Source organism: Triturus cristatus, chromosome 12, assembly GCF_964204655.1.
Source record: "Triturus cristatus chromosome 12, aTriCri1.1, whole genome shotgun sequence".
Classification (NCBI taxonomy): Eukaryota; Metazoa; Chordata; class Amphibia; order Caudata; family Salamandridae; genus Triturus; species Triturus cristatus.
Genome location: NC_140595.1, coordinates 604,397,501 through 604,411,646, shown reverse-complemented (window position 1 = coordinate 604,411,646; position 14,146 = coordinate 604,397,501). Strand labels below are relative to the sequence as shown.

General features: G+C 43.1%; 1 protein-coding gene across 5 annotated transcripts in view; it reads left to right on the top strand.

Annotated features, from left to right (window-relative positions):
- UTP4 (UTP4 small subunit processome component) overlaps window positions 1-14,146 on the top strand; it is a 158,367-nt gene that overhangs the window by 53,695 nt on the left and 90,526 nt on the right. For all 5 annotated transcript variants that reach the window (XM_085638684.1, XM_085638682.1, XM_085638683.1 and 2 more), the window contains exons 3-6: window positions 4,805-4,996; window positions 6,663-6,747; window positions 7,463-7,552; window positions 11,546-11,757. In XM_085638684.1, coding sequence (XP_085494810.1) covers window positions 4,805-4,996; window positions 6,663-6,747; window positions 7,463-7,552; window positions 11,546-11,757 — 579 coding nt within the window. The remainder of the gene's footprint in view (window positions 1-4,804; window positions 4,997-6,662; window positions 6,748-7,462; window positions 7,553-11,545; window positions 11,758-14,146) is intronic.

The window sequence follows — 14,146 nt, the reverse complement described above, 5'->3', positions numbered from 1 at the left end:
ATGCAGGTATAGATTTGCTCATGAGAAAATCTGTTGAACGTTTACAAGTTTACTTTCACTCCAACCACTTTTTTCCCTACCCTGGAAGAAGGTTTACTTCTACCATTGTTAGGAGTAAATTTCCAACCTTTCTCAGCATGGTAAAAGCTGAGAGAAGAGCTGGTGAAAGCCACTAAAGCATGCAATTTAGTAGGTTTGCACAGACTCAAAAGGGCATTCCAACCCTGGAACTATTGCTTAATGCTATCTCTAGCACCAGTTTGTAGATCTCCAGAAAAGTGTCAAAATAGGGAAATTGCTAGAATTCAAACTGTATTATAGTATGAGCCCTGGCATAATCCGAAAGACTAATATCAGAGCTTTTATAGAATGAGATTGCTGCCATAATTTGTCGCTGCACTACATGGCACCAAATGGACGAGTGGATTTTTTTAAAGGACAAGTACATTTATGAAACAACCGGTCCCATGGGCAAGCCGATGTTTTATTAAACTCCACACACCTGTGTGGGAATCCAAATGTGATGCTTTGTCTTATGCAGTTGTCAGAAGCATAAGATGCCTACATCTAGTTCTTTTTGGGCACCTCCAGTTCGAGAATGTGCAGGGAAGATTTGTTAAATCTGGTGAGTTGGTTTCTGTTTTTTGTATATGCAGAACTAAGGCAGTATGTTTTGTGGTTTTTTTGGTCTGGCTTAACTGTGCAGATGTCACCAGACCGTTATGTCAGCATCACTAGAGAGGGGCTTTGGCTTCGCCCACATGTTGGAAGTCAAGAGTTCATGTTTTTATTGGGCAGAAGCTATGTGCTTCCGCAGAAAGGCGCTTGCCCTCCACACAGCTTTGATATTTTTGTTTATTTACCTAGCTGCCTGAGCTTGAACTTTCAAGGGTACACACACGACATTGGAATGCTATAAAAGTGTCTTAAGTAACGGGAAAATTAATGATGTTTTTCTCCGGCAGCAGATTTGGAAGTCTGGCTTGACAGTTTAACTGTCACTTGACCTTTTAATCTACATAAATATTATTCTGCAGTTCTTTACTTCCATACAAATACATATCTGTTCCCATGCTATTTACTTGTAATGCTTTATATTACCATACAACATCTCTTTAACTGCTATGGTGTGGAGGACTGCTCCGTGCCGTCCTCCGCACCCGTCCTCGTGTGCTGAGGACTGCTCCAGGCCATCCTTGTGCTTCAGGCAGGAAATCCCTCCAGGAAATCCCTCTGGTGCATGTACCAGAGGGATTTCCTTTTATTTATTTTAGCCTCTGGAGCTGGGGAAAGAGCTTCCCCACCTCCAGAGGCTGTTTTATTTTTTCCTCTGAAATGACAATCGGCATGTATTGCGCACTGACATTATTTTAGTGAAAGTGAACTTAAACTATCGGCTTATTTCACTTTCACTGCTTCGGTGCTCAGGGCATATCTCAGTCCCTCGAGCATCAAAGCACATGGGAGAGGTATCATTGGAAAGGAGAGAATCTTCATTTTCCAGTGGTACCTTTCCCTAGTGTTTACCTGCTTAGAGATCACAGCAACAGGCTTGGCCCCAAGCAGGAGTCCACTCCACTAAGGAACTCTTTCTTGTGATGGTATCTGCCCCCTCACAATGTGCTATTGCTCACCCCTGACTTAGTCTATCTGCTCCTCTGGTGGCAAATTGGAGGTTGCATGGGGCATACCCCCATGCAAATGAGGGAGCACCCTCATGAGAAAGCGCAGGTCCTGTTTTTTGCGCCAGCGCTTTTGGTATTATAGAAGAGGCCGCAGAAGCGTCTGCGGCCCCTTCTGTAATACCAAAGTACCCTGGGGGTACGCAAAGAGGGCGCAAGCGTCCGTTGCGCCCCAGGGGCACTTTGTGTAATACGGCTCTGGAATTTTTTAATAGGGGTACAAATGGGTCATGGCGGCTCACCTAGGCTTTATGACCCCCAACAGAGGCAGAATGGAGGTGTCTTCTTCCAATCTGAGAAAGCCCACTAGACTTCCAGGGACTATAATTGGAGGGGGGCCTCCCCCCGTACCTGGCAATGAGCTAGTGTTCTCCCCCCAACCCCTGGCCCGAAAAGTCTTTCTGCTCCCCCACCCCCGGGGCAGATTGGAGGTTCTTACCTCCAATCTGCCCGGGGAGGGGTGCAGAAATCCCACTAGACACCAGGATTTCATTTTTAGAGGCGGAATGGGTGGTGGCGGTCCTGCCAGGCATGAGGGCTAGTCTCCACCCACCCATATAACCCCCAGCAGTCTTTCTTCCCTCCCTGTCTGGGGCAGATAGGAGGTGTTGCCCACTAGACCTCCGGGGTGGAGAGCAGCACCCTAGCAAAGGGCTAATTCTCCCCGTACCCCTAGGCTCAAATGTATTTCTGCCCTCCGGAGACATATTTGAGGTTGTTACCTCTACCCTGCTCCCGGGGAGGGGGTGCAGAAAGCCCACTAGACACCAGGGGCGATTTTGTTTTATGGCATAATTTTGGTGGGTGGACCGCTACATATGGGTAGCAGAGTTGGGCTAAGAGCAGGCAGCATGAGAAACCCACCAAACCGAAACATTCCTGAAAACTAGATATCTGGGGGATTCCAAAGTGGTATGCCTTGCGTGAATTTCATAAAGTGTTCTTACCCACCATGCCTTCAAACCTCAAACTTTGACTAAAATTGCACATTTACCTTGCATTTGTGTGATGTAAACTATCGGAATCAGCAGGAATCCACAAAATTCCTACCAACCAGCATTCACCCACATGTCCCGATAAAAATGCTACCTCACGTCTGTCACTTGATCTAGTGCCCCCAATCTGCACAAATCAAACCAAGGTCCATAAGAGTCACTCTGTGAGACTCCCATTGACCTTGGTTTGATTCTTGCCTGTAGCATGCACTAGCACAGCTACACAAGTGTGGTCACGTTTTTATTAGGACAAGTTGGGGGAATGGTGGGTGGTTGGACATTTGTGGCTCCCTGCAGATTACAGAACTTTCCATCACAGAAATGTGAGGAAAATGAGTTCTATTCAACGTTTGAGGTTTGCAAGGGATAATGGGTAAAACAGCCTGGTGAGAGCCAAGCAAGTCACCCCATCCTGGATTCCCCTATGTGTCTAGTTTCCCAAAATGGAAAGGTTTGCTAGGGTTCTCCTAAGTGCTGGCTGAGCTGGGGCCCAAAATCCACAGCTACCCACCTTCCAAAATGCGAGTCAGTTTTCAGTGGAAACGTGTTGTATCCATGTTGAGTTTTGGGCTGTTTCTTGTCGCGGGCACTAGGGCTACCCATACATGGGAGGTACCATTTTTATCAGAAGACTTGAGGGAATGCTTTCCTCGGGTACCGGCTGAGCTAGGGCCCAAAATCCACAGCTACCCACTTTGTAAAAGAAAAACAGGTCAGTTTTGAGTGGAAAAATGTGATGTATCAATGTTGCATTTTGGGTTGTTTCCTTTTGCGGGTACTAGGCCTACCTGCACAAGTGAGGCACCATTTTTATCTGAAGACATCTGGGAGCATAGAATAGTAGGATATTCATTATTACCAATTGGATTTTGCTGCATTTGTGGCATCCAAATGTAAGCCAGCATGTAAGAAAGAAGACATTTTAGAAAAATATCCTCTAAAATCATATGCTCGTACGGATACCCTCAAATTCGGAGATGTGCAAATAACCACTGCTTCTGAACTCCATAGCTTATGCCCATTTCAGAAATACATAGGTTACCTTTGTATCTATTTTTCACTCTACACATTTCACCATATGAATTGGTCTATCCTCAGTCCACCATGAAAAACCATTCTAAGGTGCAGCTCAGTTGTTGGCTCTGTGTACCTCGGGTTCTAGGAGAACCTACACACCCTATATATCCCCATAGCGAAAAGGGTCTAGCGAGCGTAATCGTACATTGCTTTTGTAATTCGGCCATCATGACCAAAAGTTACAGATGAAAACATTGTCACAAATAGCTGTTTTTTCCTACTCGTTTTCAATATTTCTTTATTTCAACAGTTAGTTTCTTTGGGAAATCCTTGAGGGATGTACACACATGACCCCTTGCTGAATTCAGAATTTGTCTTCTTTTCAGAAATATCTAGCCTTCCTGGATCGCCCCTGGGTTTCACACGTGTGTGCTCCACAAACTGGAAGTAGGTTGAAAGCACAAAAAAATAGAACAAATGGGGTACCTCTTTGAAAAATGCCAAAACTGTGGTAAAAACAAAAATTAGTTTTTATGATTCAGTTCTGCATGTTCCTGAAAGCTGGGATGATGGTGACTTTGGCTCATTAAACCGTTAGTTGATGACATTTTTATGAAAAATGCCGGGAACTTTTATCCACAACTCTTTTTTTCATATTTTTCCCCAAAAACTCAAAATGTAGCTATATTTTGGCTATTTCCTCAGTCTCCTTGAGGGAAATTCACACACCCTGGGTACCTTTAAGAATCCCCAGGATGTCGGAGATAAAAGGGCACAAATTTTGCGTGGATGGCTTATGTGGACAGAAAGTTATGAAGGCCTAACCCCGAAATACCCTAAATAGGCAATAAAAGGCTTAGCGCTGGAGGTACGGTCTAACAGCGAAAGGGTTAAAGCCAGACTGATTGGCGGTGCCAATGCCGGTTTATCATTCATATAAATAAAACATGATTCAAGCATTTAAAAAAAAGTTAATCTGAAGACTGCCCAATCTGCCTTGTATTGCTCTGGAAGTTAGTATCAGAATTTTACTTTAATGGTATATGTCTGTCGAGCAGCAGTATTCAGTTCCATCTGGCTTTGTATTCTTACTTTTGTATATGTTTTCAGGTTTTCCCAGGTGATGAGACGAGATCCACAGAAGCCATTTGTTGGGCTGCAGGCAATCGTCTTTTCACTGCTGGTCTGGATGGCAAGATCCTGGAGTACGACTTGGAAAATCTGTGCATCAAATATAGCTTGGATGGTTTTGGGGGTCCCATTTGGGGCATTGCTGCTAATCCCAGTGGCACTCACTTAGCGGTTAGTATGCTGTGGTAACCACAAATAGCATGATACAGCTGCAGTCCTGGTCAGAGTCCCTTTGTTTACATTCTAGGAAATTGCTTCGTAGCAGTCTGTGTGTAGCGGTAAGTCTTTCTGGAGTGTGGGTGCATAATAGAAAAGTTCATGTTTTTGATTCCTTTATAGACTCTTTGAATTTCAAGGCAGGTAAAGTTGAGACAAAAGGTTGTTGTTTTTTGACCACCCAATATTGCACGCTTTCTGGCAAAGTAGTCTAGTTTGCTGTTTTTTAAACTCTGTAGATAATCTGTATTTTATGGTTGGCTCTGGCTTGCGCAAAGTGGGGGACATTTTGAATTTGTGAAGATTGAGTTGGTGTATTCAGACTGCATCCAGTGAAGAAGTGCAAGAACGCATAGTGGAACTAAAATGTAACAAAATACAGGATAGCAAGCATGGGAAGTTGTAAGAGACAGCTTGATTCCTGCAGGAATTTATGGGTAACCAGCATGATGAAATAGGGCCAAGAATTGTGGGGCTCACAAAGAAAACACAGGACAGACAGACAGAAAAAACAATACAATACAATATAAAAGAACACATCCTGGCATTCTGATGGAAGAGTCACAAAGAAAGAGTATTGTACGTCCATGAACATCCAATGGAAATATGAGCAATGCTGATATGACCGGGAATTTCTGCTAGTAAATTAAGCAATAACACTCTTTTAATTGTTTCCTTGTGATGATTAGGTAATGCTCAAAGAAACATTGGGTCATAAAATGGCCAAAAAGAAATTTAATGAGTGCATCCAGAAACCCCCATTGAAAGGTCAATCAAAGATGAAAGCTTGTCCAGAAATTCTGATACATGGTTTAAACAGTGTCTGTAATCTTGGATCAATATTTCTAGGACAGAGGTCTGCAGAATCTGAATAGCTTTCTTTAGGACCGCCATGCTGGAATCAAGGGGACACTGGATAGCATGTCCTCAAATTTTTCTGAAAAGACCGAACATGTATAGCATGTTCAAAAATTCCAGGAATGGCATCTCTTGTTGCAGTTATGATCGAGTAAGCACATACCTAACTGCTTGTTCATTACCTTTTGTATAGTAGTCAGACAAATGAGATAGAACCATGCCCAAGAAAAGAAGGGCAAAAGAGCTCCCATGTCAAGAACACCAAAGGAAAGGTGTCTCAAATATATAACATGCCAAGCCTGTAAGATTTAGCCTACCTTGAAGATGCTCTGGAATTTTAGAGCCAGACTGCATAACTTGTTCACAAGTTCCTGTTGAAAGACTAAGAAGTAGGACATACTAAAAAGGCATATTGATAGTGTTTTGCTGTGGGAAAGTGAATGATAGAATCCAAATGTAATGGAAGTAATGTAAACAGATCATATGAAAGTCATATGTTTTGAATTTCGAGTGTACATTGGACGTTGTAATGTGTTCACTTTAATTGGATGGTGTGCTAAAAAGTTGTGTTCTAGTTAACAGCAATTGTACAAAAGCATCAACTATTTCATTCAGTGTTGTTGCATGCATCTTTAAATTAGTTGTGTTGTATTCTGTTTATAGAACTACATTATTCGTGTGAATTGAATTTGCTCAGAACTTCCCATATCAGCCAGCCCCACATAGTTAAACCTGAACTGATTTCGTTATTTTTTTCTAACAGATAGGGTGTGAAGATGGATCAGTAAAATTATTCCAAATTCTTCCAGATAAAATACAGTTTGAGAAGAGTTTTGACCGTCAGAAAGGTAGGCACATGAGCAAAAAGTAATTATCAATTGTATTGTATTTATTATGAGATCTAGTCCTGTATTTGTAACGGAGGCACTACCCTTAGAACCTCGTTGTTGACAGTTCTCAGTATCACAGGTGGCAAAAAATTGAAATGCCAAACCCTGTTCATCAGGTGGAATGGGAATCTAGGGACACGGCTCTGGGTGGTTGCGCTCCTCTTGTAAAGATCAACATTAGCCACCCGTTAGAATACCAGTCCATCACACTTTTACCTGCAGCTGGACCACTCATGTGATGCCTTTTCAAATCTGCCATCTATTTTTGAACATGCCAGATATTATAGAAAATGTCTCCACTGTACTAGCAAGTCGATTGCTCTTTTCATTAGAATCTCCTTTGCGTATAACTGGACGTTGTACTGGGCACATATTGTCCAGATGGCGCTAAACTGATCTGTACTTGTCAAAGTGCCTAACTGTTTTTATAAGTCATGACCAGTTCGGCCCCAATGCTCTTTGGATTTTGTTATTAGCTATAATAAATCAATGAACACTTTATAATTGTATTTATTCACTACTGTTTCTTCACAAATGACTTGCTTTGTTTGAGATAGAACACTAACCATGTTCTTGTTGCCCTATATTTTATATTTGATGTTTACAGGGCATGATATTTCTATTTTTCCAGTTTTGTCTTGTTAAACTTTATATCTTTTTTTGTTTTTTAAAGACCGGATTCTTTCCCTCTCTTGGCTCCCATCTGGTACCCACATTGCTGCTGGTTCCATAGATGCCATTCGAATCTTTGATGTTAAGTCAGGCAAGTTCAGTTTGGTTGTAAATCCATAAGTTTTGAACTCTTTTCTTTTGTCTTGGATGCTATTATAGTCAGGTTTGGAAGTGTATATGATGTCTGTTGGATGGTTAACTTGTTTTATATTTTGTGATGATTGATAGTAAGGCACTTGTTTTGTTTTGTTTCTGATGACTTCTGGCTGTTGGCTGGTGATTCACTGTGTATGTAATGTCCCTCTTCATCCCTGTAATCATGTAATTAGCTGCCTTTTGCACTCATATGTGCATCCATTTGCTCACCTCCATTCTGGCCCTCTTAATTTTACTCGTCTTTAATCTTTGAATTATTTGATGCCTGTCAATCGTTCACCCTTTACTCATAGCCATGAGTAGAACCTGACACACTCTTGCACAACAGTTGTATGTTGTGATATTGACCCTCTTTGCACTGTTGATCACTAAATCGGAGGTACTACATTATACCACATCGTCCACCACTGTCCTTTAGCCTACACGAACTACAACATTTTAAGAATGACCTTTCTTAATTTTATTTTAATTGTAAGTTTTTTCTGGCTTATAAATGTAATTTGATTTGTACTTTAATGTACCTGTACCAACCTACCTTTAACATTTATATGTTTTTAAGTAATTCACTTTACACTTTAAATATGGTTGTTAGTCTAACCCTTAGCTTTACCTTTTCCTTTAAATGTATACTTTTGTATTTATATTTAAAAGTCATGGATCTGTTGTAGTCCTTTAATGTAACCCAATCCTTTAATGTATGTACATGTATGAATGTATTGTTCACTTGGTTTGACTATCCCATATATCTATGTATAAATATCCTACCTTTTTACATTTATATTTTGAAGTAACATAACCATTATTGTGTAGACCTTTTTAAACCCAGCACACTCATTTTGATGTATGTGTATATTTGTTTTTAAATATGTAGCTTTGATAATTGAATGTTCCACTGTGTAGTGGTTGTAGGAAAGTGCCCCTTTTTGCATGGTTGCCTCCACTTTTTGCCTAACTGTTGATGTACTTTGACTGAGTGTGCCCTGGGTTTCTGCCAACCAGGTTCCCAGGCCTATGTTCTTTCACTAAACTGTACTGTTGCAAAACCCAATTGGCAACTGTCTGGCCACATGTAAGTCACATGTAAAAGTTACCATAGGTACCAAGGGCACTGTGACCAGGGACGTTCTAAGGGCTGCAGCACTTATTGTGCCACCCTTAGGGGCCCTGTACCTTTACACACACACACTGCCATTGCAGGCTGCGTGTTTTGGTGCAGAACAAAGTGAAGAGTCGACATGGCACACGTGTGCCATGCCTAAAGTCCACTGCCCTGGCATAGGTAAGACACCCCTCTAGCTTGGTACACTATACCAGTGGTGAGGGTACAGGTGCATGAGCCCTGTACCCCTACAGTGTCTAAGTCAATTCTTAGACATTGTAAGTGCAGTAATGCCATAGAGTATATAGTGCTGGGAGTTTGTCATTACGAACTCCGCACACCATATTGGCTTCACTGAAAACTGGGAAGTTTGGTATCAAACGTCTCAGCACATTAAACCCACACTGATGCCAGTGTGGGATTTAATGAAAAATGCACTTGGAGGCCATCTTATAGATGCCCCCTGAAAAATGACCTAAGTCTAGTGTCCTGGATGAGTGGCTACTCACCAGCTGCCACCAACAGACATGTTTCTGAACCCCTGGGTTGAGAGCCTGCTGCTCTCGGAGTCCTGAAACAAAGCGCATCCTAGGATGAGGTGCTAAGCCTTCTCCCCCAGGATGGGCAGGGTCCACGAAGGGGAAGCTTCAAAGGCTTTCTGCCTTTGTGAGCTCCCCAGCCATTTGCTGCTCCCAGCAACTGGCCCCCACCGGTTCTGACCCCCACTTTTTGAGGCCAAATCGGCAGGAAAACCAAGTTAGGAGGAGAGGTAGGCCCCCTCAGGTGGGGAGGCGAGGTGAAGCACAACTCTGTCCCCGCCATCTAGCAGATGGGGGGGGGGGGGGAGGGACCCAGGCGATCCGAGTGAGGCTCATGCCCCTCCTCCCCCATCCCCACTTGAGTGGGGCATAATAAGGGGTGTACCCACTCCAAGGAAGGGACCCATTGGTCCAGGCCTGTACCTACTTGGTAATGCCCCTAAATCCAGAATTTACGGGCAACCCCTAATCTTGCCTCCTCGGACAAGAAGAGAGAAGGACTGAAGAAGCCATGCTGAAAGAAGGAGAGGAGGACACCAACTGACTTGGCCCCAGTCCTACTGACCTGTCCCCAGTCCTACTGACCTGTCCCAACCTCAAACTTCCTCCAGCGAAACCTCAGTGTGTTCTGCAGCTAACAGCCCCCAAGAACCTGGAGGACCTGCCATGCCTTCCCAAACCAAGACTTTGTCTCCCGTGAGCACTGGATTAGCTCACCAACAGACTCTGGCTCCGGCCAAATCCACGAGTCTGCACCTGACGCCCACAGCCCGATTTCGAGTGGGCCAACACCACGAGGAGGCCTCCCTGGCGATCCTGACCTGGTGATCCCTGACCTGGTGATCCCTGACCTGCCTTAAGTCTCTAATCGATGCCTGCAGCCCCCTTCTGGAGTATACCCCGCAACCAGAGCCGGTAAGAAAACCCGACGCCTAAAGACACCCCTGCACCCGATGTCCCACAACCTTGGGTGGTCCAACCGACAGTATCCCAGCATCTCCAGGCATCTCAACTTACCTCTCCAACCGGTGGTCGCTTCTGGAAGATCTTCGTCCCTGAGCCTGCAGTGTTTGTTGCAACTGGAGAATCCCCATTGAAACCAACAGGGCACCCAACGCAAACCAGCACCCTGCACCCGGCAGCTCCTATGCCGCTGTGGGTGCACCTTGTGTGCTAAACCGGATCCCCCTTTGCCCTCAGCCTAACACCAGGAGCTTTGCTCCCACAACCTTGTGGCCTACTCGTGAGCAGCCACTAACCGGAGGCCCCCTATCCCCGTTGGCTAAAACATTGGGCTTCAGCACTCTGCACCCGGCTGCCCTAGTGCCAATGAGGGTGTTTGGAAAGTGCATCCTCGACCCTGGGGGAACCCTGGTTCTAACCCAATAAACCCAACTCCCACAACCAATTACTTACCTATAAACCAATAACTTCCTTTCCTCCTATAGGATTGCCTTGACTACTTTTCTTGGAAAAAAATTCCAAGTGTGAGTTGGTTTGTATAAAACCTTGCAAAACTGCAAATGTACAAAAACTGAATTACTTACCTTTTGTCTAGAAAATGTCAGTGTGATATCTAGGCATATCACACTGATTTGCAAAAGTAACTTAAAAAGTAATCCAAGAAGTAACATGTACCGTAATCTACAAAGTAACTGAAAAGTAATTTTGACTGTTAACTTACCTGTAAATCAACCAACTGCATTTTAACCTGCATTCAACTGCAATTCACTGCATAAACCTCGCATGGCATTATTTCACTTACCTGCACCAGGCCTGGCTTGATTCTAGAAATAAAATAACTAAATACAATTTTTATACAAACAAAATTGGTCTGAGTTCAGTCTTTGAGTGTGTGACGTCATTTCTTGCCTAAGTGTGTACAACAAATGCTTAACACTACCCTCTGAAAAAGCCTTACTGCTCGCCCACACTACCACAAATGGAGAGTAAAGTATTTCCTACCTTTACCTGTGCCTAACTTTGGGGTTCCTCTGGACTCTGTGTGCACTATACCTCACTTTGCTATAGTATATACAGAGCCAGCTTCCTACACTGGTCAACTCAATGTTATGCTGGCATTATGGTCACCCAAGTTTGTAGTGTGATTAATGTAGTAGGATATACCTGTACACCCATTTTCGGTCTGACACATATTTTTTTATTGATTTTTGCCATTCATAGTTGACAGCCATTTGCCAGCTTCTATTATCTTACTTCTAACTGTGGTTAAATCACCCTTTCATAAAAGTCTCTTTGCTCACCTCCTAGCTCTGACTTTCAATTTTAGGCCATGCTGTGCAGAGGATCCTAGTTGACAGGAATCGGGCAACCTCTCACAACCGTGAGTGTTTGGTGTGGAGTCTGGCCTTCCTTTCCAACGGAGAAATTGTGAGTGCAGATTCAACCGGCAAAGTGCAATTCTGGGACTGGGAAAAAGGCACACTCATTCGGACTTTTCCTGTGTCAAACGTCGACGTCTTGTCGCTAGCCTTAGCGCCGGTAAGTAACACTTGACTGGAGCGAGCAGAATCTCTAAGTACAAAGAAACTTAAGTTAAGAAATTTCAAGAGTGGCTCAAAACAAAGAATAGAAGCATATTATATTTTTGACACAAGTAAACTGAGCTAATGATTCTTATCAAAGTAATTCTGCATGTGCAGCAGACAAGGGACAAATCTTCTGAATCCAGTGTAACCCTTAGCCTTCATTTCAGTTGACCATAGTCTGCCTTTTTTTTCAACCACTTGTCTGCACATTCATTGCCAAACTACGACCTGTGTGTGTTTTGTTTTTGCTGGTTACCATTACTCACATCATCAACCCATCTATATATATCTATATCTATATCTATATCTATATCTATATCTATATCTATATCTATATCTATGTCTGTCTGTCTGTCTGTCTGTCTGTCACTCACTCACTCACTCACTCACATATACACACACACACATATATATATATATATATATACACACACACACACATATATATATATATATATATATATATATATATACACACACACATATATATATATATATATATACACACACACACATATATATATATATATATATACACACACACACATATATATATATATATATACACACACACATATATATATACACACACGTAATTTGAGTGGTGGATTTGTTAGTCAGTTATTTGGTTTGAGAAGGATAGTGGAGGGAAAAAGGTTTGCACTTGTATAGCACTAGCTACCCCTGATGGGGTGTTGAAGCGCTTATTCAGAACCCATAAATCGCAAGGGGAAACAATTATTATACTGCAACATAAGCCAACAAGAACTATAAATCAACCAGACACTTTACAAATCTCTGCTTGGTACACACATCCAAATCGCCGAATGCAAATCTAAGCATTAAAGAAAAGGGTGCCCATATTAAGAAAACATTTCAGAAATGCTCATACCATCTTAGCAAAAGGTTGGTTAACCCATATATTGGAAACATGACAAAAATCACACACTACAACTAAGAAACAGAGTTAAGCACAGCATGGGTAAAAGGAGAGAATAAAATAAAGTTAGAGGCTGCTCTGAAATTGACTACTTGATGGAAGAATGTACCCATATGGAAGTAACAAGGCCTAGACAAACATTTCAGAAACTGTAAAAAACAATCCACAAACTTACAAATTAAAAACCAGATAAGTGTTTACAAAATCTGCGAATATCAGAATAATTACTTCAACTCAGGAAATAAAGTGAACGTAAACTTGTGATGATTGAGTAACTGAACATGCACACTTTAATGCTTGTACTGAAGAGTCATTGAAACAACCGATCACATCCAATGCACCCTGACAGACCGACTACATGATGACATGGTATACCTCAAAAACATTAATTTCTATTTGAACGTTTGTAGAATCCTAGAAACCTACCTGGAACAAGGAGGAGAGGATATGAGATTAATATTCCATATTGATTCACAAGTGTACTCCAGCACAATGAAAGAATGAGATTCAGCCTTCAACAGGCCCAATGCAAAAAAACAAGGTGATGGAAGGGCCGCATCCCAGGCCATCGGCTTTTGCCCACTTTAGACGGAGACCCAAGTTATATAAATCAGTCTTAGTCCTGCTCCGATTGGAATAGTCGTCTAGCTCAGACTGGTAGGCCAAGTCCCCTCCAGGTGGAACACAAGCAACCCCAGATATGGTTCAAATCTGACAACTCAAGCTTACCATCTGCAGCGTCCCTCACGGCTCATCCCTTAGTCCAGCCCTCTTCAGCATCTACATGACACCACTTGCGGACATCATCAGAACCCACAACAACATCGTCTCCTATGCCGACGACACCCAGCTCATCCTCTCGCTCTCAACAGACCCCACCACGATGAGGACCAACTTCCACAGCTCTTTGAACAAAGTGTCAGCCTGGATGAAGAACTACCTGAAGCTCAACACGGACAAAACTGAAGTACTGATCTTTGGCAGAGACACCTCCCTCTGGAACGACTTCTGGTGGCCATGGGAACCGGACTCACCCCCACTACGAAACACCACGCCCACAGTCTTGGCATCATCCTGGACAGCAAACACTTCATGAAACGTCACAGGAACACCATCTCCTCAGCCTGCTTCCACACTCCCCGCATGCTCCACAGAGTCTTCAAGTGGCTCCCCAAAAGCTTCAGGAAAACTGACGCAGGCCCTCATCACCAGCAGGCTGGACTACAGCAACGCACTCTATGCAGGCACCACCACTGAACTCATGAGAAGACACCAGACGATCCAGAACTCAGCAGCCAGACGTATCTGCAACCTGCCAAAGAGAACCCACATCACCCAGCAATTGAAAGACCTCCACTGGCTCCTCATCCAGAAAAGATGCCAATTCATGAGCCTGGCCCAC